This window comes from Lepisosteus platostomus, chromosome 20, assembly GCF_059453375.1.
Source record: "Lepisosteus platostomus isolate fLepPlt1 chromosome 20, fLepPlt1.hap1, whole genome shotgun sequence".
In the NCBI taxonomy this organism is placed as follows: domain Eukaryota; kingdom Metazoa; phylum Chordata; class Actinopteri; order Semionotiformes; family Lepisosteidae; genus Lepisosteus; species Lepisosteus platostomus.
Genome location: NC_142630.1, coordinates 6,644,668 through 6,671,732, shown reverse-complemented (window position 1 = coordinate 6,671,732; position 27,065 = coordinate 6,644,668). Strand labels below are relative to the sequence as shown.

General features: G+C 46.9%; 2 protein-coding genes across 3 annotated transcripts; one reads left to right on the top strand and one right to left on the bottom strand.

Annotated features, from left to right (window-relative positions):
* Window positions 1–1,999: 1,999 nt before the first annotated feature.
* On the bottom strand, window positions 2,000–16,948 carry csnk2a2b (casein kinase 2, alpha prime polypeptide b). Its single transcript, XM_088614195.1, has 13 exons — window positions 16,163–16,948; window positions 15,948–16,083; window positions 12,628–12,739; window positions 9,809–9,910; window positions 8,979–9,029; window positions 8,200–8,259; window positions 7,396–7,479; window positions 7,129–7,239; window positions 6,637–6,738; window positions 6,025–6,125; window positions 5,146–5,294; window positions 3,480–3,564; window positions 2,000–2,481 (listed from the first exon to the last, which is right to left on the bottom strand). Exons 2-12 carry the CDS (start codon window positions 16,049–16,051, stop codon window positions 3,488–3,490), a joined length of 1,053 nt encoding a protein of 350 aa, XP_088470321.1. The 5' UTR covers window positions 16,052–16,083; window positions 16,163–16,948; the 3' UTR covers window positions 2,000–2,481; window positions 3,480–3,487.
* A 22-nt stretch (window positions 16,949–16,970) lies between these two features.
* On the top strand, window positions 16,971–25,905 carry cfap263 (cilia and flagella associated protein 263). 2 transcript variants are annotated; one of them, XM_088614194.1, is made up of 9 exons: window positions 16,971–17,088; window positions 19,800–19,932; window positions 20,736–20,912; window positions 21,956–22,111; window positions 22,581–22,661; window positions 23,272–23,427; window positions 24,014–24,121; window positions 25,046–25,201; window positions 25,667–25,905. In XM_088614194.1, the coding sequence occupies exons 2-9, from the start codon at window positions 19,834–19,836 to the stop codon at window positions 25,745–25,747; spliced, it is 1,014 nt and encodes a 337-aa protein (XP_088470320.1). In that variant the 5' UTR covers window positions 16,971–17,088; window positions 19,800–19,833; the 3' UTR covers window positions 25,748–25,905. The 2 variants fall into 2 exon arrangements, with proteins under 2 accessions (XP_088470320.1, XP_088470319.1); XM_088614193.1 differs by lacking the exon at window positions 16,971–17,088 and adding an exon at window positions 18,069–19,031.
* The last annotated feature ends 1,160 nt before the right edge of the window (window positions 25,906–27,065 follow it).

The following is a 27,065-nucleotide window of genomic DNA, read 5'->3' as shown; positions in this document are numbered from 1 at the left end:
AGCATGAACCATTTTTCCTAAAACTGACACATACTGTAAGATCTTTAGCACACGGTTTTCTAATTAATCCGTTTTATTTTGGAATGGAATAAAGAAATTTTAGCATTATTATACATTTGGTTGACCATATACTATATATAAATAGATAATATTATCAAACAGCTTTGTGTAACACTTAACAATTGTAGTAATTAGCACAGGTTTTGCAAAACTTAATACAAAATAATTACTAAACCACTACGAAGCAGAAAGAATGCATAGCTCAAAAATACAGTAGAGATGATGATCAGGTGACATTACCTCAGATACAAACAACTGACAAAAAAAATCTATAGTTATCCACTATCCTGTACAAAGCTCTTTACTGGGGTAGAAACCAAATAAATTCCTCAAAAGATAACGTGTTACAGATCAAGTCCAAACTTGACAACTTTAATTTCACATCAGATGTTGTAGACTTTCAGAGACTCTCGAGAACATACAGTTAGGGAGTTACTGTAAGATTTTCATGACTGTTAATACATAAATAAGAACTTTATTTTGTATTGCACCGTGATTGTCAACATTACCACAGGCTTCATGCCCATTGTAGTACTGAAAATGCATAGGCCTGACCTTGAGAATCTCTTCACGTTCTCCTAATGCTTTTCATGCAATCGATTATGTTGTCAATTTTCAATGTCAGTCTATTCAGATAACTGCACTGTGAGGCATTGGACTGTACACATTAATTGGGCTCACTAGCACAAGTATGTATAAAGGGTAACTTGACACATCCAAGGTTGTGCAGTACACTCCCAAAGCTGAGTGGACACCAGTGGTGTTCATCTCAGTATGTGTAGTGCCCATCTTCTTATAAATTCAAGTATTGACCTTCTTTTTCCCCCCACTTAGGTCAAATTCACATGGTTTATTACAGAATAATAAACAAACTATAAGAGAAAAGTTAACGCCCGCATATAGCTATTGAGCACAATAGATGTTCTGTTTATTATAAGATCGCTTGGTTGTAAGGTATTGGATTGGGCCAGCCCGATGGATGTTACCTGTCCAGGCATCGGGCAGAGGGATGGGGTTTTAAGGTGTGGCTGTGGAGACAGGCTTGTTGAGCTCTACCTTCCTGGCACTGTGGGTTGCTCATGGCTTCACCAAAGGATCTTCGTGAACGAGGACGTGCAGTCCTGGCTCTTTAGAGACAGTGGGTCTGCAGGTTTTCTAGGTCCCGTGAAAGCAACGGCTCCCAATGTGCAATTGATCCGTGACTGCTTGCAGACACCAGCACTATACCGCCCTGTTCCGAAAGCCTTTTAACACAGCGCTGCACAGGTCCAGGCCGTGACCCGTGCAGGAAAGCTAAATGGGTCCAATAAAGTCTCAGCCGAGTTCTTTCAACCCTGAAGTCTTGTGCAGGACAAAAAATCTGCTGGAAAACTGACCTTGAGCAGCAGCCCTGAGAGCCCCGCCCTAGCCCAAGACGAAACCTTTTCCTCTCAAAGAAATGAGCTGGTTAAGAAAGCTAAACGCCATTTCTATAACCAGAACTCACATCTTACCATAAATGACCCAGGGGTGTCCCGGAGTTAACGGCAGCAAAGTAAACAGGAATGTTCTGTACCCAGGACGTTAACTAGGGAAGAAAGAGCAACATGTCCACTCTCACTTGTGTTCTTTGGTTTAACTTTTGGAAACCACTTGTTTTCATTATCGCTCATCGACCACCCTTTGAATAAGCCGGCTCACTTCAGGAGCAGACCGCACTGTAGTCTTGAGAGCATAGGCCACACGCTCTCTCCAACACCGCTCCAGACAGCAGCCTGCGTCCCGGGACAGCGCCGAGTCGGCGGCCAGGTCTTCCTACAGGCGACGGGGCCTGGCCAGTACGAGTACAACTGTGTGACCACAACTGGAGGTAAAGAGAGAGAAACCTGGAAATTACACCCTTTCGCAGTCTGACACGCAGAGAGCTCGACCCAGGACACACTGATCAAACACACATAAATCTAAATAAAAATCATTTATTATTATCCTAGAGCAAAATTAGGTCCACCATGCCACTTCAATCAGTACTACAATTCTGGAGTCACCTGACCTTCGCAGGGCAATTCAGGTATAATATTTAATAAGAAACGACAGGGAAGGGGGTGGGGTCACACTAGCGCTCTCTTTCTGTACTTCATTCTCCATGCTTGTATTTCTGGGGGAGGGGGGGAGCTGGAGGGCAGGAGGGTGGGACAGTGGGCCGGGTCCCGTGTCTGACGGAGGAGCTTTCGGGTGTGGTTTCGCGGCGCGGTGGCCGCGGCGAGCCGGCGGCGCGGGGCGAGCGTGGCCTGGCCTGGCCGGCGGGCCCGGGAGGCTGAAGGACAGGCCGTCCGGTTCCTGTCTGCGGTTGCTTAGCGCCGGTCGTCCTGCCGCTGTACACTTGCGAGGTTTCTTGCCACCGGGGGGGAGGGAGGGAAAGTAGTGAGGTAACAAAATCCGGTCCTGGAAGAAAAAGACACACGAGACCAGTCAAGGGGAGCCAAGCTTCCTCTCTGCCTTCACGCTCAAGACTCAAGGGCCGCTGCGCGGTGTGGACAGCAGCAAGTGTCCAAGGTCACCGGGGTTTAAGCCCCAGCATGTGACATCTGCGACCCGATGGCAGCAGAGCTGGGGGAAATTATCTTACCAGCCCAACACAGGACGCAGGAAAAGTCATAATGGCGACACATGGAGCCTATAGTAACGTGATTCCAGTCCTTCTTGTGCAGAATATTGTATCTCTAGGCAGTTTTCACAACACATCTGCTTGACCAAATCATTTTCTAAGCACCTTGTATACCTATAGTAAATAACAAGAATGCTCTCTATAGTCAACACTGCCCTCTACTGGCATTCAAAGTCTACAACCTCCCCTTCACATGCCAAGTTTTAAAGATACTACCAGAAGGGAACTCTAAAGCTCTGAAAATGTTTACATGCAACATTAAGCACTCAGTGCTGCAATCAGGTAATTCAACTGTGGTGCGCTCCAGCCGTGGCCAAATAAGATCACTGGTGATAAAAAGATAAAGGCATGGCTGTCTTGGGCCTTACAATTCTTCAGTGGCTCACTGGATCAAACCGTTAGTCCAAAATACAGGATATGCCCTACAAATTGGAGACTGCCAGTTCAAATCCAGGCTGTGCCACAGGAATTCCAAGGAGGGGGTGTTGCAGAATTGACAGGTGTTGCTAAACTAATCTCTGTGGGCCTGACTGAGTCAAGCTCCTGGGGGTACTGACAGAGAAGGCAATCTGTCCTTCACCTGGCACCAACTCTCTACAACAGAAATGTACCAATACTGACTTACCGCTTTGTGATACTCAAGACAAGAGCTGTTTTTCAAAAACAGTTTCTCTTTTGGCTAGATATTTCCTTTTGGAGCAGGCAGTGAAAGGAATTCACTAAGGGGTTAGGTTTCTAGGACCGGCGCAGACACGAGGGACGTGTGCTTCAGTACCTGCTGTCTCACCGGGCAGCAGTGGACCCGCTGGACACGAGGCTGCCGTCACTGTTGGCCAGAGACTGCTCCTTCACCACAGGGTCTAGAGGGAGAGACGGCGCTCAGCATCACACCACACACAAGTCTCACTCCTGAGCCACAGACAGCCTGGGCACAAGAACGCCTTACAAAGAGCAGACAGAACTGAAGGGCTTCTGTCCTTCCCTGCCCCCCACCACCTCGTCCAGTCTGAGGCACACTGTTAAAAAAAAATGGGTTTGCTCTGCTCATCCTGCTTCCCACTACCAACCACTGAAACAAGCTTGTCAGGATGAACAAAGGATCAACTCCAAGCTCTTGCACTGCTGCACTCCAGTTGCTGTCTTTGTGTTCTTATGCAAGACAAGGTCTTGTCCACAAAAGAAATGTTTCAACTACAAATTTGGAAATAGACATTGAAATCACTTGTCCATTATTCAAAATAATAAGGTTGATTCTTGAAAACCAGCACTTTCAATTAAAACAGTCAAAAATGCCTGTTGCAGGCTTTCGGTGCAAAACCGCAGATTTGAACTAGGCTGGTAGAGCTGCCAAGTATGTTCTCTGTAGCAGATACAGAAACTGCAACCTTGCAGAGACTGAGAAGGAGAAGCTTTCTGTCCTTCAACCAACAGCTCTAAATATTCGGTTAACCCAACATGCTCTGTTAATTCTGACAAAGTGTGAGAAACCGTCAGGCTTAAACTGCAAAACCATAGCAACAGATGATGAGAGGAGGCCTTCCCACAAACCAGGCGGTCTTCTCACCAGCTACAGGCCATCTGTCTGCATGTTAGGAGACCGTCTTCTGCAGAGCTTAGAAAGGGCGTTACGTCGCCGCACTGCGAGCGAGAGAACAGTGGCACCTCTGTGAGTCAGACTCCGTGAGGACAGGCAGAAGGAGACCACAGAAATTCCTTCTCCGCTCGCGTCACATGGCTGGAGGTGGGGGGGAGGGGGGGACAGAAAACTAAGGCAGCAATGAGCAAAAAAACTTGCAGCACTAGAAACAACACCTCCCCAGGTTGCCAAAAAAGTGACACCAGTTTCACTGTAGAAGTTGGCAAGATGTCTTAGTCATCAACATTGCTCAACCCATGAGGTCTTTCTGAAGGGTTTAGAATTACGCTCGGAGGCCTGGAAGCCTACTGCACACTTAACTCAGAGCCTCACTTTGCCTCTCTGCTAGTTATGGAGTGATAGTCGCATTCCCAAATGTTGAAGTCCAAAAAATTAATGAACAATCCCAGATATCGGGCCAAAGACGGGCTAAGAATAAAACAACTGCAGTGAACATGTTGTTTCAGTCATTAATAGCAACTCATTATTCATCCACTAGAGGGGGGTGTTGCAATCTGGCTCATATGCCTGGCTAAGCAGGCACCTGCCATCTAGTCTCGTCGGCGAAGGCTACAGCAGACTTGAGACTTCGCATAATACCATGAGTGACCTAAAAACAGACCGGAGGCTCACTGCTAAACTTAAGAACAGCGGTGAACGTGAAACCGTTAAAGTATGCGAGCGAGTGTGAAGAGGGTGTTCGCATCGTTTCCTCCAATAGTTCAAAATATGGTTAGAGGCCATCCTCATTTTGGCTGCGGAAAGCAGGAGGCGAGTGGACGGAGGCCCCAGAGGCCGGACTCACAGAAGTAAGGGTGAGCCATGGCCTCTGTGGCCGTCAGCCTCTGTTGATGGTCGTAGCGCAGCAGCTTGTCCAGCAAGTCGAGGGCCTCTGGGCTCACAAGGTGCTGGTTTTCCGACTGGACAAACTGCTCCCAGCGCTTGCGTGTCTGCCTGCAAGTCAGAAGAAATGTAAAAACCAGCGTTATTTTTTTTTAAATAATAATGAATAACGATTAAAATTGTCTACCTACGCCCGAGCTTTCTGGATGAAGAGGACAAGTACATTCCTATACTAGGACAGGGAGCACAGCAGCCGTGAGGGAATTAAGGTTTCTGGTCAAACGAAGCTCAGTGCTGCAGACACTGGCTGAGAAAACATGAAACTCAAGCAGCAGATTCAAGAGACAGACTGATTGCAAAAGTTACAATGCCTGGATGGATTAACCATTAAGAAAAAAAAAACAGACTTTCTTCATTCCAGGAGGTACTGCAGTCAAGGAGCTGGACTCTGCTGTATTCTCATGATCGCTGGAGGAACACCAGCACAAACCTGCACTTTCCTGTAAATTGTCAATGCACCGTTCCATAACACAATGGATAGAAATCGCAGGGGTAAACTATAGCACACTCCCTTATTCTCGCCCAATCAGCAGGGACTGCCATCAGCCCCAGAACAGCCCATCAGAGATGAAGAAGACATGCACATTCTATGAAACACATCTATTGGCAAGCCTCCTGCCTCTGTTTGCACTGGCACTGAACCTGCAGCGCTTGCTTGCTGCTCTGTCTGCTACCTGCATGCCCACACCTGACACACAAGCCCCCTGATGAAAAGCACACTCAGTCCAGCCCAGCAGCTCTGGGGGCTGGACTACAGAGACCTGTATGACGCAGAACTCACTGGCCCAGCAGATCCTTGAAGCGTGGGTCCAGCTCTATGTGGTACTTCCGCAGGTAACCAAACAGCTCGTCTGTTCCCAGAACCTTGGCAATGCGGACCAGCTGCAACCCCAAGGACAAAAACAGGTGTGGGAAACAAAAAGCATGAACTATCCCACCTCACAGAGTCTTCCTTTTTTTATGAGAAATTATGCTTTAATTCTTAATAATGGAGATATAATTATGTTACATTTCATGGATGGGGAAAAAAAAAAGAGTATTGTAATAGCAGGGATGAGTGTAGTAATTCAGATCCAAAATGAGTCATACAGGAATATATTTTGGGATCAGTATACTGTATTACTGTGCTGCTGCACATATCTAGATTCTTCTGTGTGTGAAAGGAAGTGTTTAAATAGCGCACTTCAAATCCTGTGTGACCCATTTAAGTGAAACACCTGTCATGACTCTTTCAACAGTTAAGATCTTGGCAATTGGTTTCATAGAAAAGGGCTGAAATCTATTCCACTTCAGTTTGACAAATGTCAAGCATGGCATTCCACTCCAGCGCCCTTCCTTCAGAACCCTCGCTCTGCCCCCCTGGGCTGGCTGGCAGGAGGAACACGCGGATCACCTGGTCGTAGTTGTCCTGGCCGTGGAAGAAAGGCTCCTTCTGGAAGATCATGCTGGCTAGCATGCAACCGAGACTCCACATGTCCAGACTGTAGTCATACATCTGGGGGAGAGGGAGGACAGGAGCTCACTTTGACACACGCTCTGAGCCTTAGCCTGATCAGCGGGCGTTAGCCCCTAAAGTGGGCCGGACTTACCTTTTAGCACTCGGAGAACTAGCATGGTTTAATCTCGGCGATGGTGAAAGTTTTTTATTAACCAATCTTACGGATACTATTGTTTTTCATTTAACTGTCCCCATTACTCAAACTCTGTTGAAAAACGATCCCACTGTTCTTCCAGTAACGCGGTAGCCAATCTGTCAAAAGTATTCCACCTGTGGTCTTACGCTGCTCAACTCTAACCCCCTTCTCCTGACTTAACTTTAACACTTCTTATAGTGCAACAAGTAAATAAGGAACTCTGCTAAGCAAATAATATAAACAAGACCCACCTGGTAATCCACCAGCAGCTCAGGCCCCTTGAAATAGCGTGATGCCACCCGAACATTGTACTCCTGCGCAGGGTGGTAAAACTCTGCCAGCCCCCAGTCTATCAGGCGGAGCTGAAACAACAACACCCAGCCTCACTCGGGGCCCTTTGCAGCACCAAACACTGTTTAAGCAACATTTTGAGACCAAAACAAGCCAGGTTCCAGACGCGAGGATGCCCCTAGGGGCTCTGGGGCCCGTCCCTTCGAAAGCCCTGCAGGTGGCCCTACCTTCCTCATCTGGTGGTCAATCATCACGTTGTGGGGCTTGACGTCGCGGTGCATGATCCCCATGCTGTGACAGTAGTCAAGAGCCTGGAGGTCAGACAGGAACGCAGAGGCACGTTACTTCAAAACAGTGCAGGAGGTGCCAGCAGAGTATGACTGAAGGCACCTAAAGGGTGTGGAACAGGTCGCTGTACAGTAGTTCATAGTACAACTGTGCACCAGGCTCTCGGATCTGTGAAACCTTTCACACAGCCAGGGAGCATCACACAAATTCATCAACTGGTCAGAAGTGTGCAAAGCATGTGCATGTACAGTGTAGGCCCCAACACCAGCAGGGGGCAGCATAAACATCAAAGTCTCTCATGAGGCTTCTTTCCACCATCACCTATAATAATAATTCCTTACACTTATATAGCCTTTTTCTGGACACTCCACTGAAAGCGCTTTACAGGTAATGGGGACTCCCCTCCACCACCAACGTGCAGCCCCACCTGGATGATGCGCCAGTCCGCTCCCCACACACCAGCTCTCAGTGGGGAGGAGAGCAGAGTGATGAAGCCAGTTCAGAAATGGGGATTATTAGGAGGCCATGGTTGATAAGGGCTAATGGGAAATCTGGCCATGACACCCCCCCACGCCAGTGATTCCTCGTAATGGGCACCACTTTTCCATTTCCTACTGTTTTCTTTAGCTTCGTGAAAACAACTCATGCCTTTTAAGTCACACGATGTTTGGGTCACTACACTGGTCAGAACTAGAAAGTTTCCGAATGCAGCGGATCAGCGGGCCTGGCCCTGGTCTCCTTACCTTCAGCAGCTCATACATGTAGTAACGGATGTCAAAATCGGTCAACTTCTGGTACAGTTCCTGCAGAGAGGATGGAAAAAAACGGGATGTGAGGGATCAATATTTGCCTGCACTGTAATAGAAACAGGGACACAAAGAAACCAACAGCTTGAGGAACCTGGGAACCTAGGAAGGATGCTGGTGATGAGAAAAGTGTCACACTCCTAAGGAGGATATCCATTGAGGAGATCCAGATCTCATCACCCAGTGGGGCTTATTAATATGACCAGCAGGAAAGTGAATACAGTGCACCATGAAGCATTATCAGCACAATACTGAAGGAAGAGCTGTTGTTTGAAAAGAAAACGAACCCAGTATTCTGATTACACTACATATTCTACTAACTGCAAATTATTTCTATTATCTGATGAAAACATTATAAAAACTATCAAATTTCTTTTTAATAAATGTTACACTTAATTAGGAAAATATCACAATGAACACACCTACTGTGCTTAATTGAACTCATTTGTACAAAAAAAAGGTCTGCTGTATAGTTAAAGCTCGTCTTGGGAGAAGAACATACATTTTAATTGACATGGTGATTACAAAGTTTAATCCAAATCACATCATTTTCACGAATCCAAGAGATTTTAATTTTTAACTAAACTATTACAGTTTTGCCGACACAAATGCTAAGCAGCAAAGAACTAAGAACTGTTAGGAAAGGGAAGACAAAAACAGCGAGGCAGTTAGAACACTCATCTTATGAAAAATCACCAAAACCCAAGAATAGCTACCTTAAAGTCTGTATTATTGATGTATTCAAAGACCAGCGCTGGTGTTCGGGACTGAAGAGAAACCAAAAAGAGGAGAAACAATACATTAAAACCGTTTGGATAGGTGAACACCAAAGCCAAATTAGAAAAACAAAATAATTACTGTAAAACAAACCAAGAATGATCAATTGGAAAAGGCACATGTTGGATCAATTTACATATAATGATGCCAATAACATCACCAAATACCCCCAAGGAGAGGGTCAGGCCCACCACGTGCACCTGGAAAGAAACCAGGCAGGGCCTGGGAACTCGAGTGTGGTCTTTTGTCATTTTCCCCAAATATGACACTTTGTGCTGCATCACAACTTTTCATCTGGCGGTAATGACTTTTTTCGTGGAAATTAGTTACCACCAAAAATCACAAGCCGTAGTGTGGTGGTCAGAGGTGTCCCTGGTTACTCCCATGTGCCCGGTGCCATTTCTCACGCTACGGCTAATTTCAGTGCACGCACGTGCCACTCACTAATTGTGATTATCAATAGTTTAGTGAATAGAACAGACTGCTACATTTTTGTCACAGTGTTGCTTCCAATTTCTCATTATTGCTGGACTAATCTTAACTTACGATCTCCTAGAAATAAGATCCTCAGACCGTAACAGCAACAAACATTTCTAGTGATTATGTTTATGTTATGACACAAAAATAACGACTTTTCTTTTAAGTCCTGCACCTAATGCAGCTCGACTATCAGATCTCCTTCCACTGGACTACAGAGGTCTTACGGAAGGCTTTAAGGCCTTATTGCAAACTGGACTGGCTCTGGCAGTGTGGTGCGCTGGCCACTCACCACAGGATCCTTCACAGTGTCCACCAGCCGGATGATGTTGGTTCCGCCCCGCAGATTCTCCAAGATCTTAATCTCACGCTTAATCTTCTTCTTCTTGACGGGCTACAGGGTGGGGGGAGACAGGCGGAGGCGAGTCAAAGTGAGCCTCTCGGGAATGAGACAACATCGCATGGGAGGGACACAGCTCCTGCTCTTTTTCTTTCTGCACAACACAGGACCTTTTCGCCAAGGGGCTAAAGGAGACGGCAGATTACTGCTGAGAGCTGGGCCTGCGATTTGGAGAAAAGGAATTTTTCAAGTGCCACGGGTGTAATGCGTTAACAGATAAATCTGTTAAGGCTTATAGCCTCTTATAAAAACAGTGCAGTGCCTACAAAGCCCCTTTTTGTCAAGCAAAAAACTCATTATTACAGGCGGACAAACTGAACAGCGAGTATTTTGAAATAGCCACTGTTTAGTCAGGTCCAACAGAGAACACATCTCCCCCTTGGATATGAAATTGCAAGGTTCCAGATGGATATGCTGGTTCCCATTTATGAATCTGGATGGACAGATGCCTCCTGGGTAAGACAGCAACTCAAAGATACAGCAGAGGTGTCCATGGTGTGGACCGAACTCAACTTCAGAGTCCGTCTTGCCTTTGCTACTACTTTAAAACAATTATTTTTTTAAGATTTAAATTCTAAAAAGCTGGTAACAATATTCACCAAGAACACGGTTTCTCAGTGACCCCTGAATTGTGCAGATTAAAGCAAGTACGCATGTCACAGCAAAAAGGCTGCATCTTGCTGAGACTCAGCATGTGATCCATACTGAAAACCCATGTGGTGAAAAAGGCTGCTTTGAAAACAATCATGTGCTGATCCTAGTGATATTGGAGACGCTACGCTTACGTCCCTGGTTTCATGCATTAGGGAACTGAGAACAGTGAACAAAGAAATGTACCAGATCTCCAAGCCAGAGTTCAGTAACTTAAGATTCAGATTTTTCTACTTAATCAGTTCTGACTGAAACAGTTTAAAGCAAGTAAACTGTTCTTACAATTAGGAAAAAAACTAACTGTTTGATATCAATGACAAAGTGGCTGTTCACTGGTTAGGTGAGAGCACAGAATTTCAATACACACAAAGAATGGTCAAATAATCTGTTTTGGCATTTCTGTCTCAGCTGTTGACCCATAAAGATCTCAGAGACATTATGTCAGGTGCATAAATACAATCATGTATGCAAATAATATACATATTTATCTACAGTGCCTATTCCATCGGGTAACAGGAAAAGTAAGGATGGGTGGCTTTATTTGAGTGTTAGCACCTCTTAATTTTCAGGTCTGAGTCTTTTTAGGGCTCAGCAGCTAAAAGGTTAACCCAGGAGATTAGGAGCAAACTCCAATGGTCATTGTGTATTAAAGAAGGCTTGACACAGAGCCAAAACACTCAGCACACCGTGGCAGGGAAAATCAGATCTTCTGTGTGAAGATATAAAGCAAAAGATTATTCCCTCTCAAGCAAGGAGAGCTATAAAATAATTGATAAGACACCTGGCTTCCTACTGCAAAGTCCATCATCAAGAAATTCCAGGCTAATGGGACAGTTACTGCTAAAAATGTACCTGGTAAATTACAATCTGATTGGACATCCTGAAGAGTGTAAAGATGGTTTCTATCAAGACAGCTGCCATTATCAGCGTCAATAACCAGATAGGACCCATTGGGGAAAGCAAAGGGACAAACACATGACAGAAGGGTGCATAATGAGAAACAGGCAAGTGCAAATACCCCTCCAGTCTGTCTGTCCACCGGTCATCATACCGGGATCAAAGAAGAAATAACAGACCCAGATTGTGATTCACACAGTTTAAGGCACAGGCCTTATTTAAAGCAGAGGAAGATACATTTTTAATAACTGCTAAACTGACGTTCCCAGTGCTTTCAAATTCATCATCGTAAACTATCGCAACAAGTCTATTGGTCCATTTATTTAATCCGGTTCCTTGATGTCCTCTGTTTGCACTGGAAGGCCCCGACACTCCCATAAACACGATTACAAACAGCAGTGTGCAGGGACTACACAAAGCGAGCTGTTTGCTAGCTCCCGTTTCTCAGAGTCTCTACTGCTTTTGGCCTCATCAGATCTGTAGAGCCAGCAAGAATATTAATAAATAAATATACTGCATATATTTAAACACACAGAGGGTACACATCAACCTCATTGAACTTAAGAAAAGTAAGCATACTTAATGAGCAGATATTGCTCTGTACGTTTCGTTTTTTTCACCAGGGCGGAAAACTGTTTCCATCCATGAATTGATCATGTGGATAAGACTGATATATATAAAATCTCTGCAGCAGTGTGGATCTAATTAAATTCAGGATGATGTCTGCTGTGTAAAGACATCAGCAGTGCCGAGCTGATGGAACAGCTAGAGACATCTGGAGTTTTTTAACATTTCCCTCCTGATACTGTGAGACAGGTGGCAGACAGCAGCAAAACTGTGGCTCTGCAACAGTGCAAGTAAAAGGAGATGCAACTCTGCCAAGCAAATCTCAACACGAAAGGCGGAGCGGTGATTTCAGCTGCAAGCACAGGAAGGTGCAGTCTTGCTGTCCATGTAAGAATCTAATCTTAGGAGCAGGAAAAGGACATCACAGTTTTCCAGATTTTCCTGGGTGAAATATGGATCAGCGAACAAGATTTACATAATGGCACACAGGAGATTACTGACAAAGTGAGGCCAGTTTAACCATTTGGCTCCTTGCGGTTAGGAGTGCAAAGCTCCAAAAACCACACACACACAAACACAAACACGGCACCACCCACCTTTAGGATCTTCACCACCACCTTCTCGTTGTTGCTGATCTTGATGGCCTCGAACACCTCGCTGTACTTCCCTCGGCCCAGCTTCCGCACCAGCTGGTACTCGTCCTGGTTGCTGCGAGGAAGCAGAGGTGGGGATGAACGCAGACCGGGGCCGGCAAGATCACTTCCCACCTGGGCTGTACCTGTCCCCACCAGCAGGGGGCGAACCACAGGTGGGGGGTCCCCATGTGCCAAAAGGGCTCGCTTTTACTCCACTGCCTCATCCGGACTGCTCTACACTGCTTTTGCCAGCACTTACTAATGGCACCTCAGGGTGGTGTCGCAGACCCCAGTTAGCAATCTTGCGCAGCCTGATGTTAATTTAAAGCAAATCCCAGAAAAATTACATTCCGCAAAAACAGTCCGCGGTGTGTAATGATAAACTTCAGTCTAATCGACTCATTCGAGGACAAATGGGGGGGGGGGGGAAAGGTCTACATAAATATAATCTGTGCCTAATGATTTATACTGTAGTAATCTAAATAATAGACTTACTCTACAAAAAGCTGTCACAAAGCCAAACTAGCAGTGAAGCTCTGCACAACTCCGGTCTTAAAAGCTTAAAGAAATACAGTTATCAATGCATCACTCTGTTTCGGGTGATCAAATGATATTGTGTTGCCTTATCTCATTAAAGGACCCTGGAACCCAGCACCGCCGGTATCTCCGGAAACCGACACAAATCTCAGAGCTACTGAGATACTGTGTGGCAGTGTAGGTTATAAAAACATCAAATAACAGCAATCCGATTCAAGTTAAGATTGTTGCAACGGCGTATACCATTTCTCGGCTTCCAGTTTTTACGGAAGGCAGGTATTTTGTTGCGATGGTTTTGGATGCTGCCTAGAACACTGCCGTCCCCACTGAACTGGTACACAGCACGCTAGATCGGAACCAGGCTGTGGTGGCCATCTTCCACAGGCCAGTTCCTTCCTATGCGTTCCCATGGTAACACAAAGCGACGACATTCATGCGGAATCACAAAGGTTAATATTATCGCTCGTTATTTCACAACTTCAGACTTCATACATACTCCACTCCAGGCATAATACAAAAACTGTTGCAAGCCACATTTCGAACAACAGAACCAGAGTCTGGCTGGGACCACAGGCAGTACAAGCCGAGTTGGGTCATAAACTGTAGCTCCGTTTGCAGCATTTACTTATCCACTCATGAGTAAATGCTTCAGTAAGATGTACAGATACTAATAGTAGTAGATGGCTCCCGTTTACTATGTAGAAGTCCAGAACAAGCTACCAAGCCAAGATGTTGAAAGCGATATCTTGATTTCTTTCAAGAAACAGAAGGATGAGATCTGTGGATGAAATAAAGGGCTACATGGGTCAAATTGGCTGCCTCTTGCTTTTAATATTTATGATGTTCTTAATCATTCTATCGATGAGATACTCCTGATGAAGCAAACTCAAGCTGTTCGCTGCTAGACAAATGCAACCATTTGTGTTTTTAAACCCACACTGCCCCTGTGCTCTAATGTGTGAAACGAGCCACTTGAGACCTGAAACTCATCACTGACCCGAGCAGTCGAATGCTGAGGAACCACGTGCCCGCTCACTGAACTGCAGCTTCTCCTCGCTGTGCTAGTTCCCACTCATCAGGCACCCCTGTCACAGCTCACACCATCAATATATCGACTGTACACATATATTCGCCATGCACACAGCTCTTGGCAAAAAAGCAACATCCACAAAGCCCTCAAACCGACATGGGGTCCCTGCAAAAGTCAATATATCTACTTACTGCAGAACTAGGCCGCAAATCTGGTCATCTGCGCTTTAAAAAGCATCTTTTCTTCTTTCGCAGTAGCAGTAGGCTAACCCACCCCACGCTGAGAAGAATTTTGTCACTTCATCAACACCAGTGCTCTCTGGTTTGACATTCTCAAAACATCCAGGACACTTCACAGGAGAGGCGACCCTCACAGGATTCTCGCGACTCTTTATACACTGCCAAGCCCCAGCTGAGCAGGAGGACTTCCTGAGAGTCAGGAAGCAAAATGGAAAGGAGCACACTGACATCTGATCAGCGCTTTGTTTTTTTTCTGTGTGCCTTTGCACAAAAACTTTGTGGACTGGTCAAAATCTCACAAGCCCACTGCCATGTTAAAATGAGCACTCTTTGTGATCACGTAACACAAGAACCAGACCCGAACCACATGGATAGAGCAGACACACTGTTCTGGGCCTAATACACAGAACAGCTGGTGCAGAGAGACTACACTACAGGCACAAAAGTAGCGCTCTACACGTATGTGGGTACTTGGTACTTCGGGGACTGCTTGTCTCCGTCTGGCTCTCTTTTATTTACAATCTTCATCACTGCACTGGAACGATCAACGTAGAAAGCAGATGTCAGTGACTGGGAAAAAAGGGAAGGAAAAACCCTAAAAAGGTGAACAATGCAGGCCTGCCTCAGGCCACCCTACTGTACCTCAGAGAAGTACACAACAGGCCCAGGCAGCCTAAAGCCAGACACCTGCTGTGAGCTCCCGGTACAGTCATTGGTGCTTTGCAATGTCCTCCATTCAACACAAGGACAATGTGCTTCCTTAATTCCAGTATCTCCCAGTGAAAATCACAAATTTCATTCATTTAAGTGGGGTTTTTTTTACATTGAATACCCCCCACGTATACAAAGAAATTAGAAGCTAATCAACAATGCCTTGTTTAAACGCGTTTTTAAAAAACAGCAACCACCTACTTTTAAAAAGAATCTTCCAAAAAGACCACACCGCCTGTGCTCTGTGCTCAGCTGTGGTCTTCGGTGACTTTTGGAAGCTCAAGAGCGGCAATTATTTCACAGCCATAAAACCGGACAGAAACAAACCCACACACAGCTCCTGAGGTATAAATAAAATTGGTCTTCCGGGGACTGCGGGCAAGCAAAGAAACTTCACGGCCTGATGGAGATGAGAATTCCTCTGCCATCGATTAGGCAGCACAAATCAGGTGCCAAATTATTCCGACTGTGCGTTGTGCTCTATTTGTCTAGCTGCCTCTACAGCGCCGGTATTACAGTCCCCCCCAAGAAACAATTCAAGAGTTTGGGTATGACGACGAATTAAGCATTCACGGAGTCCAATTTTAAATGCTCGGCGGTTCAGGAAGCCGCACTGGAAGGCCTTGGCAAAAAGGCTGAAATGGAAACTTTCTAAGCCGGCTGCTGCGCGCTATCTACCGCGTCCAAAACGCCCGGGGTCTCGGGGTCTCGGCGCCCCCCGTGTTTTTGTTTTTTTTTCTCCCCCCGCGAGTTTCCTTCCTCACCTCCAGCTGGGCACATGTGCCTCGTAGTCCCAGTACTCCCGGCTCTTCAGAGTGTTCACGTCGGCGTACACCCGAGACTTGCTGCCCGCCGCGGGGCCAGGCATGGCTAGCCGGGGCGAGGGGGTCTGGGGAGCCGCTGCGAACGAGGGACAGCGGGCGGTTATCGGAGCCGAGAGGGGGCCGTCTGAGCAGGGCGGGCGGCTCCCGCCGGGTACCTTCTCCGGGGAGGTCTGGGCGCAGTGTCCGGAGAGCTCACGGCAGGCAGGGATCGTAGCCCGGAGAGCCAGGCAGAGCGGGGACCCAGGCTGCAGGACGCGAACGGCGGCGGCGGCGGGGAGAGGGAGGAGGAGAGGGATCGCCAGGGTAATCAGCCCGGTGAGGAGACGGAGCGGGAGGCGAGCACCTCCGGAGGCGGTGGCGAAACCCGCGCAGTCTGGAGTTTCAGGTTTTGAAAAGTGGGGAGAGGGGGGACGGGGGTGCCGTGAAACTAGTGACTGCAGGCGAACCCCCCCATCCCGCTGTGGGCCGCGAAACCCTTGATCCGGAGACAGGGAAGCCCGCTGAGACTCCCCCGGGGTCCAGGCCCTGCGAGAGGCGGAACGGATCCTCGGGTGGAGGGGGGGGGATGGGGATGGCGCCGGTGCCGTGGATGTTGACGAAAAACGGTCTTACAATCCAGTACTACGGGTCTACAGGATGTATTCAACGCAAAGCCGGCGTGTGTGTGTGTGTGTGAGTTGAGGGGTGGTATGGGAAGGTGTGTGTTTGCGGGGAAGGGGGGGGGGGGAGATGATCGGCGCTCTCGCTGCCCGGTGGTGATCGAGCGGATCGATGGCCGCTTTCCCTCTGCGCCCCGGCCGGCGGGACCCCGAAGCCTGCGAGCGCCGTCCAAGCCGCTGGAGGAGAGCGGGGAAATCGCTCCGGAGGTCGGATTCGGGGATCTCTATGGGAACCCCCCTCCCCCGGCCAGTACCACAGGCAACCGGATTGCGGCAGATCCACCCGGAAACGATCGCAGCTTCGCGAAGATGGATGCGACCATAGACGAGCGGATTACGACTAGACAGCGCCGGGCCCGACCTTGTGGCGGTGAAGAGCTGCCGACTTCCGGCAGGGCTTGAAGAAGAAGAAGAAGGGGGGGGTCTGTACTGCTTCGGTGTGAGCCGTGGAAAAGTGTTTCCTGCAAATGCTCGAATTGAGTATCAGGCTCTGACAGCAATAAAGTTAAACTGGCCGTCAAGCCCCCCCCTTATCGGTCACTGCATTGAAAGAGGCTGGCAGTGTGTTCAGTAAAGACAGGCGTGTGCATGTCGTTTGGTTCAGAATTTACCGGTTCTCTCGTTTTTTTAAAAAAAATCTAAACCCAATTCGGAAGCACTCATACGAGGTCAGAGGACGCGTCTAGCTCATGAAGCACGTCGATTTGTTCCAGCTGATCGCATTGCTCCTCTTTAATCCTGGGGCGTTACGAGACGAGCTTTTTAAACCGCCCGAGAAACTGGCTCCTACTGCCGCCTTTCACGGTTTTGGAACAGGATTCAGTTATCATCAACACGGTCATACCTGCAAAAATAAAATAATATTAAATAATATAGTGTTACGCCGTTGTTAAAGTCGCTAGGTACAATTAATAATATACATTTAGCCTTATTCTATTCTTACCTATTAATATTCACCTCTTCATTTAATAAAGCTGTATGGCTTAAAATTATACATTAATTTCGTTTTAAGGGGCATTTTTATAACCCTGACCAGCAGGGTTTTAACATATTGTTAAATATTGTAAATATCCCGTTTTCTCGTGGCTGTACTGATTTATTTTTTTTAAATATATTTTTTTAATGTACTGAAAGTCATTAAACCGCCACAAATACTATGGCTTCCAATGTCCATTTGCTGCATTTTTAATATCTCTTAGTCAACGTTAGAAGCAGAACTGAACTTTGCTGTGTCCCTTTTAGCATGCGCAACCTTGCACGCAATAGTATAATCCTCTCTCTCACAAGAGCAGCGCTACCGGGCTGTCAGTGGCCAACCTTACCGCCGCCTACTGGAAGGGAGGAATCCGGTCTGCAGGTGCTGCAATTAATAATAATAATGTTAATAATGTTTCTTTATTAGCCCTATACAATTTCTTGAATTAGGAATTCGTCTTTTCGCATACCCCAGCTTTTCTCCAAGGAGACACAGACACACAGACAGGGAGAGAAGCTTGGGGTCAGAGCGCAGGGTCTGCCATTGTACGGCTCCCCTGGAGCAGTTGGGGTTAAGGGCCTATTTAGGAGCCCTGGAAATGAAATATATATATATACACGCAGCGCCATTCCTGACATATCAGCTCGAGGCTCTGGAGTAAAGACGTTAGAAACGCGCAGATGGACGGCATCAAGAGTCATTGTATAAAAGTATAGAGGGATTTTTCTTTAGCTCACCGGGCTGGGTCCCTGTTGAGTAACGCGGAAGTCCCGGGTTCGAGCCCCCGACGGTGGGGGGCCGACCTAATGCGGCAAGGGCGCCCGCATCGTAAACGGCAGTTTAACACTGGATGCTACATATTGGCAAGATGGAGGGTAATATATTACACTGATTTGAGTTCAAAAGGAATAAGACGTTGTTGTTTGTTACCTGGAAACCTGCTTGCTATTGCAAAGGTGTGGCATTATTTATAAATGACGTGTATCGACCGATTTTATTGATGTATAGCGACACATTATTTTTTTAATGTCCCTATTATTTGTTTCAAGTTGCAATCTTCTCTACCCACACAGTGGGGCAGTAATGTATGATTCAGTGACATTAACTCCTGGTCATGGAGGGCCGGAGTACAAGATACAATGAATCGTGAAATAAGGAAACACTTGAAAAGACCGGCAATATTGACACTAAATTGTCTTGCAAACCGCGGTGGCGTCATCGCCTGACGTCACGCGCCGTGTGTGACGTCTACGCTGGTTGCCAACTTCAGCCTCGCTTGTTTATCTTGGCAACCATGGCGGAGGCAGAGTGCGAGTCCCAGGCAGACGACAATCCGGAGTTTTCCGAGCTCGGGGCGCACGAATTGGTGTTGCTCGTAGAAGAACTCAGGTACTGTAAATAGAGAGAACCAATCGGTGTGGAAAATGTGGACGAGGGGAAGTTCGGATAAGGCGTACACCCTGATGTACACGGGATAGCTTGATCAACAGCTTCTGAAGCTAGTCCAGAGCAAGATTGACGGCTCAGAGGGTACTTTTGTTTTCAAGCGTTAAAAGCTCTCACATTGAAATACCACAATACAAAAACAAAATACCTGCAGCTCCTGCGGTTGGTCTGTCTATCCTACTATTCTGGTTAGGAGCACATAATTCCATGCACACTTATTTTTTAAAAATCACTTCTTTGAGATGTCGTGTTTTCTTTTGAACTGTATACTAGCTGAGCATTCTAATTCAACTTTGCATGCGAGAGTGAAGGCAAGGTACGAACGATAAGGCAAGGACAGGTGCTCGACTAATCTCTAGACTGCAGCTCAGCTTCCGATGACTCGTGTAACCAGGAAAATGCGCACAGCTCGGGTACTGTGTAGACTAACAATAGGCAAATGAAAGTGAGCTGCGCCAAACGGCAAAAACAGGTGTTTAAACGGTTGAGGGCGTTATAACCGCACCGGTAATTCTGACCTAAATCCCGTCCGACACATGTGTGACCGCAATACGCAGCACGTCTTGCAATGACGCCTACGTGGGCAGAAGCACGTAAAAGTGCGCTACGGGTAGGAAACCAGTAGCGTGAGGTCGTTGAGCTTGAGGGTCGCTTCCTAACAACGGAGAACGCACGCGTGAACAGCCCCTGTCCTGGCTCTTGTGTCGCCAGCCGCTCCAATGGTGTCCTCAAGGCCGAGACGGAGATGTTCCAGAGGTACATCAGCCGCCTGGACCCCAAAGACCTGGCTCCGGCGGCCGCGGCGGAGCCCACCCTGGGCGTGTCCCAGGCGGAGGTCACCCAGGTATGGTGGACATGCCCGTGTGGGGGCGCCCCGGCTGTCTCTGCCGCAGGGGGGGGGTTACTTGGGTCTGTCTCCGATCTTACAGCAGCACCTGTCAGTGAGCCGAGATGTGTCATTTTAGGGATGTCAGAGCCCAGATCTCGTACTCTAGACGTCTTGTTCGGTTTTCTTCTTTATTTTTTAATGACTTTAGTTTTCCATTCTCACCTTAAGCATTTCCCGTGGATTGTGTTGGGGACCAGTGCTGCTGTTGCTGCAGGGAAGGGCTGCTTGCTGCACATAGTGATTATCACACCTGCAAAGCTGTCTGAAAAACGTTAACTTTCTCTTTCCCTTATCCTTGAGGTACAAGGACACCATCATGTACTTGTGGTACATTCACACACACTTTTTAAATTTTGGGGGGTATTTTTGGAGGCAGTTTTTAGTAGAATTGACAACATATATGGAATTAAGACGATAAAGAACAACGTAACCAGAAGCCATCAAAAAGAGCACTACTGAGAGAGCACAGGGCACGCAAACCCCTAGCAAGCGCTGGAGAATTCAGGTTTCTTATTCAGTTCCTGGCACATTTTGAGTCAGTGAAAACAAGCTGTCGGCATCAATGTGATGTCTTTCTCAACACACGCGAGGGACTCTGCGAACGTTGCCCCCAAGCTTCGGGACAGTAATGAAGCGGTACATCTGTCTGTCCTGACACGCCTGAACCCGCCGCGTTTCGTGGAACGAGAAGAGGCCCGCCGTCGTCATAGCCAGCGCTTCCCACGGCTGGCCCTGACGCGGCTCGGTCTCGTCCGCAGGGCCAGGGCCAGGCCCGGGGCCGGAGCAAGTCCAAGAGCCGCTCGTTCACGGCCGAGCGGCTGCAGCGACTGACGGTGGAGCAGAAGTGCGACGTGGCCCAGCGGGAGCTGGAGGAGACGAGAGAGGACCTGGGCAGACTGAAAGAGGCCTCGGAGCGAGTTCTCAACAACTACAGGGTAGGAGCTGGGCGCAGTTAAAGCGGGAGGGAGATGTAACGCTATTTTCAGATTCCGCTGTTAGAATCTGCATGGATGAGCGCATTTCAAACCACAATTAGAGTGCAATGTACACAGTAGCGTGTAAACCTCCAATTTACTGCACAAAATAGATCCCATGTCTACGTTTGCGCAGCACCCTGATCTGCGATTTAGAAGGAGGCAACCAAACTCTGGTGAGGTGAAGCGGCCCCATTACATTGTAAAGAAGCCGGCTTGTGAATACATCTCTAAAGCCAATAGAAATACTGCTCTCGAGTTCGAGACGGTTTGCTGAAAATTCAACTTAATTGTTAAACTCTGCACATTGTAGACATTTTATGAAACATCAGATTTCCATTTCTGCGGTAAAATGTCTGCTGCACAACCTGTACGTATTCACTGGTACATCCCATTACATTAGCCATTACAGTGAATAGTGAGCAGGAAGGGCAGCATGATGTCACAATTTGTGGGAACTCGAGTGTGGGTTTATGACAACATCCAGTACTTTCACTAAGTTCACAAATTTGTGCTTAATTCAGAATTTCGACATTTTTCCCCTATAATGTCAATGATTTTATTTTGTAACCGAGATTTAATAACCAGTGTGAGAAACTGGGACTGCAGTTCTCATTTTTAACTCGCCTATGTGCCAGCTGTCCCCTAGGCTGCACAGACCCTGGCTGGTTCTCACTGTGTGTTGTGTTGTGCAACATCAGTGCTTCCGGTTAACACACAGAAACAGCTGCCATGTCCAGTTCTAGGTTATGATATCTGCAGTGCTTTGAGAATCTGCTAGATGAGATGCTGAGTTAACCACAGACATTTTATGGCATAGTAGTGTACAGGACTCCTCTCACAAATCTCTAAGAATGTCGAAGTCAGGGATCTCTGGGCTGGTACTCTGAATGGTAGTTTTTCATGGTTGAGCTCCAACATGCTTATCTCTTACTGGGGGTGGAGCTGCATGCCTTTGCTTGTGGCTTTTGCCATTTTTTCTTGTTACTGTGTTGACCTCCCAGGCCACTACAGAAGAGGCTGATATCCGGCTGGTGGAGATAAAGAAGGCCACGTATGAATTTGACCGTGATGTCGCCCGGGTCCTGCAGGAGAAGAGAGGTGTCATGATGGGGGCAGAGAAGGTAGTGCGGTATATCGAGGACAGAACCAGGGCAAAGGTGAGCAGGCACAGGACGTGTGTGAGAACAGGCAGGGTACAAAGACTGGGGTCCCAGCCAATGCAACAGCCTGGCCATTAAGTAGGACCTTGATCTGCAGCTTAAAAGAGAAAAAAAACAGGGTATTTGCACAAAATAGTGCATTTGTGTTATTGCTGCAGATCTTTGAGTGGCATGCCTTTAATTAGTTAATTGTTCAGTTCATCTCTTAGGTTTTTACTCTACAAGTTGGCTAGCTTCCATTCCACAGAGTATTAGTGTGTCCTCGAGGCTGCTGTCTTAGTGACATCACGTTGGAATATCCTCGAGGCTAGGGACTGTATCACTCACGGCAACAGGACATACATTATTAACCTTGAGACAATGGCAGCACCGAGGATTGGCAGTTCTCAGCCAAATGGATGTGTGCAGGACCAGACAGAAGTAGCCCTCTCCTTACTCCTGTTGTTGTCCTGACTGCCTCTTCCAGGACACACTGGCAGAGAAACTGCGACTGAAAAATGCAGCCCTGAAGGTGCAGAAGAAGAAACTACAAATGCAGCTCAGACAGGTAGGAGCTCCACGTGTTTAAAGTCTTTTTGACGTTCTTTATGGTCAAGCCGAAAAAGCACAAACAAGAAACATGGCTGTCTTAACACAGTGTAAGAAGCTCCAATAGCAATGTTAACAATAGGCTAAGAACATCTCAGATCATCTATGTACAGATGAATCATTTACACTCTAGTGAAACCATTGTATTTTAAGAAATACTTGTTACTGATATGGTAAATTGTCATGTTGGTTATTGTCAGATTTTTACTATATTTTACCATGTTTTCTTAACAACAGTATAGTACTTCATACTTTACTATGGTTATTACTATTACACACTTTATGCTGTTATGTTAATACACTTTTAAATTGTATTACCTTAGTAAGTTTTAGTCTGTTACAGTATAGCACGTGTCACTACAGTTTAATAGTTACCATAGTGATGTTTTTTATACATGTTCACCTAGGTTAACACTGTTCAACATGGATAACATTCATGTATATGCAGTAGAAACATTCCACATTTGTTTTTACACCCCGCTGAGGGTTTGCACATCAACCGGGCGCGAGTGCACCGTGTTTTTGTGTGGACAGACGAGTCACCCTGATGTGTGTTCTGCCTGATGCAGAAGGAGGAGATGGGTGAGGCTCTGCATGAGGTGGACTTCCAGCAGCTGAAGATCGAGAACAGCCAGTACCTGGAGAAGATAGACGAGAGGAACCAGGACCTCCTGCGCCTCAAGCTGCTGGCTGGGAGCACCCTGCAGGTCCTCAACTCCTTCAAGGTCAGCCCACACCCTGCTGTCCGATGGGGTGTAGGACCAGAGGTCTTCCATCGCAGCTCTCAAACTCAGGGGACGTGCACTTAAGACTGAGAAGAGGAGTCACTTTTTTACCCAAAGAGATGATGGGAGTATGAAACAAGCTACCCCGCCATATTTTTGACGTTGATACCCTGACTTCTATCTATTCAATGGATGATTGAGATCCTTTGATCAATTAGCTGCTAAAAACAAAACAAGCTAGTCAGGCCAAATGGCCATCTCTCATTTACAAAGATTCACACATTTGTTGTACGTAATGCTAGACTCTGCAGTCAGGGTGACAGGACATTCTGTGTTCCAGGATATGGAATTTCCTGCGCAAGATTATAAGAGAATCAAGTCATGTACATCATTTAAAAACTCTACTGTCATTTAAACTTACCTTTTCAAAGATGTTATGAATTTCTAAAGCCGTGTGCAGTGTTTTTCCATGGCTGAAAACGAGGTTGGTCTGCTTTTCCCTTTTTTATTTAAAGCACGTCGGTATTTTGCTATCGAAGAGGTCCTTTCAAATAAAAGAAGTGATTGTTGCCCTGGTGTGTTTCAGAAAAAACTGCAGAGCACCACCCATGAGTCCAACCTGCTTGACAACGAGATTGCCTCCAGGAGAGACATGCTAGTGAAGATAGAGGCTGAAGCGGTGCAGGCAGAGGAGGTGGGTGTAGAGAGAACTGAGCCTAAGGTTAATCTCGCATCACGACAGCCTCTCACGCATTTGCCATAGCAACACTTGCAGTTCCATTGACATGGTGTTGGTCTCAATCTATTGACACTGGACTGGGTGCCTGGTTGAGAAGAGGCATGCCTGACCCTGGAAAGCATTGAACAAGCAATGAGCTGAGGCCTGGGAAGCACATGAACTCTGCCTAAATTAGTGATTCATTGCACATCAACAGGAAGATATTATGGCTCTTCGGGTCCAGTTTTCTGGTCTCTGTCTTTGAAGCTGGAGTCACAATGTGACAAGATGCTTCTTTGTACATTGCTAACCTGTATGGGTCATGGGAATGACACTGTAAATGTCATTTCAGATGTACTTTTCTAGTGGTTATGGTCTATGTGACAGGCAAGGAATGTTTAATGTGCAAATAAAACTTTATGCCGAAGAAACAGAGGTTACAGATGGAACAAATTCCCTTGTGGCAAGAGAATCTTCAAAGCAGTCACAATAACAAAGTCAATTAGAAAGGACTGGTACCCACCCAAAGTGGACCTACACATGGCAAATTCCATTCAGTGTCAGTGCACAGCATTAATGTAGGAACAGTGAATCTCTGTCAGCAGAGATATTCTGAACGAGGACAGGCGGACTGTGACTCATCTAGAAGCAGGGTCAGAACGAGTGGACAAGTAATAGACAACAGGCCACCCAGATGAGATAAAACATGCTGAATTTAATGAGAGATATAACTAGAACGGTGATACCCCAGTGTACTCCCAGCTACAATTCATGGGCATGCAGTCTTTTTCCACAGCTTGTGAGAGGAAGCAGGCCTCAGTCCAGTTCCCAGACCGGCTGTGCCAGAGCTATAGTCTCACTCGTAGGCTCTGACCCCGTGCCCGTGCGGCTGTCTTGCAGGAGCGAGCCAAAGCCGAGGCCCTGAACAGGAGGCTGCGCGGCCAGCTGTCGGACTACCGCGTCCCCCAAGTCCTGGAGTACGTGCACGGCAAAGTCAGGCACTGCGAGCTGGAGCAGAGCGTGCGGGTGTGGGAGCGCAAGGTGGAGATCTCCGAGGTGAGCCAGGGCTCCTGAATACAGGGAGAGCGCTGCCGGACAGCCAGGCAGGGGAAGATCGAGGGTCCTGGAGCAGAGACACGACCACACCATATTTAACAGCTGCACAAGTGAGATGCAGTATCACAGTATGCCCATGCATATCACTGCTGGGGTTTTAGATGCTCATTCTTGGCTCCTGAGAAAACGTACTCATTCACTTAGAGAATCTATGAATGCAACCTGGTAAGAAAATGGTAAAACATGCAAAACCAAGTCATGTTTTTATGGATATATGGCAGATTTCTGTTTTGATTGATTTCTGTGGAAATAGTTTTGGTGAACAAAAAACATGCATTGTGATTGCCCACAATGAAAAGGTAATGAAAATACAGTATGCTTGCTTTACAGCAGCACTCATTTCCTTTTTCAATTGTCAGAATCAAGTCAAAATTTCCAAGATGTTTTCTGTCCTTCCATCATCAGATGGCTTTGAAAACGCATCTTAAAGCCTGGAACAAACTGAAAGCCTCCAGTGGGCAGCAGCAGGACTGGGTGCCTGCATAGAGGGGCCGGGGAGAGGAAAAGCAACTGGCGTGTTTTTACAGGAAACCCTTCAGTCTCGACTCAGACAGGCCACCACAGGAAACTGACGCAGCAGCCTGTGGACCGCCTCCCCCGACCTGCAGCGTTTCCAAATAAATTATATCAACTTTGGTTTATCATGAACGTCTCCAGTTGTGAACCCTTGTGTATTGGGAGCGTCTTGTTCTGCAAGTTGATCATGGAGGCACTGTTCACTGCGTGCTGCAATGGGGCAGCCCAAAGGGATGGGATTTTGCCACATGTGCTCACACTCCCCATGGGCACGCAGGTGAGGTTTGACTGCCTACTCAGAATTGCCCTCTCTGGTTGGGAGGTTCATGCCCAGTATGATCAGTGCTGCTTAGGTGGCTAAAGTAGAACCGAGTGTGTATGAGCGTCGAAATGCCCTCCTCTCCATCACTTCCGTTCTTCCACGGTGGGGGCAGTTCAGACTTTGCAAACGGCCAGTGGAGACCATTAGCACCACAAGAGGCAGGGCAACTGTAGCCAAGCTGTGGTAGTGGGGATATAGATAGTAGGATGCAACATGAAAAAGAGATGTAGGCCAGTAGCAGAAAAGAGGCCATGTCTCAAGTGGGAAAACGGAGTGAGATTTCCAGCAATTTCAAATTAAAAATGGACATCATGTCCTGAAAGCTCCCTTAGACGTATAGATGAACTTTAAAAATTAAATGTACATCCTTTGCCGGCTAGACACAGCAGACTGACTAGTAGGGACCTTTAACACATAATGGGACAGTGCAGAGACACCGATTAACCCAGTCAGTGCGAGTCTTTGAAAGGAGGGAGTAAACCAGTGCACCTAGAAAAAACCCACACACATCCAATGAGGGCATGCAGACTCCACACAGAATGTGCTGTGCAACACCTTCAGCAAAACACCTTAATGATCTTCATGTTGCCTTCTGTAAACACGAGAATCTTTGCTAGCCTGCACCACTAGTGGCAGTTTTTTTTTTACATAGCCAGCGTTTTCCTGTCTTTGTCAAATTGTATCCTGTGCCAGAGCACGGCATGGGGAAACGGATACAGAGGTGCTTTCAAGAACAAGGCAGAGGGGTCTGCAGCTACCCGGAGTACACCACAAAGCAACAAGGTCACCATTCCCAAGAAGCACCACAAATAAAATCTTTGGATGCATGCTTATAAAATGTCACGAATGTCAAAAATATTTGGCAGGAAAATTTCTAGATGCATAACAAAACACACAAATATTTGAAAAAAACAATGTTTCACCTTATGCTGAATTAGGAACAGGCACATCCATGGTTAGGTTTGC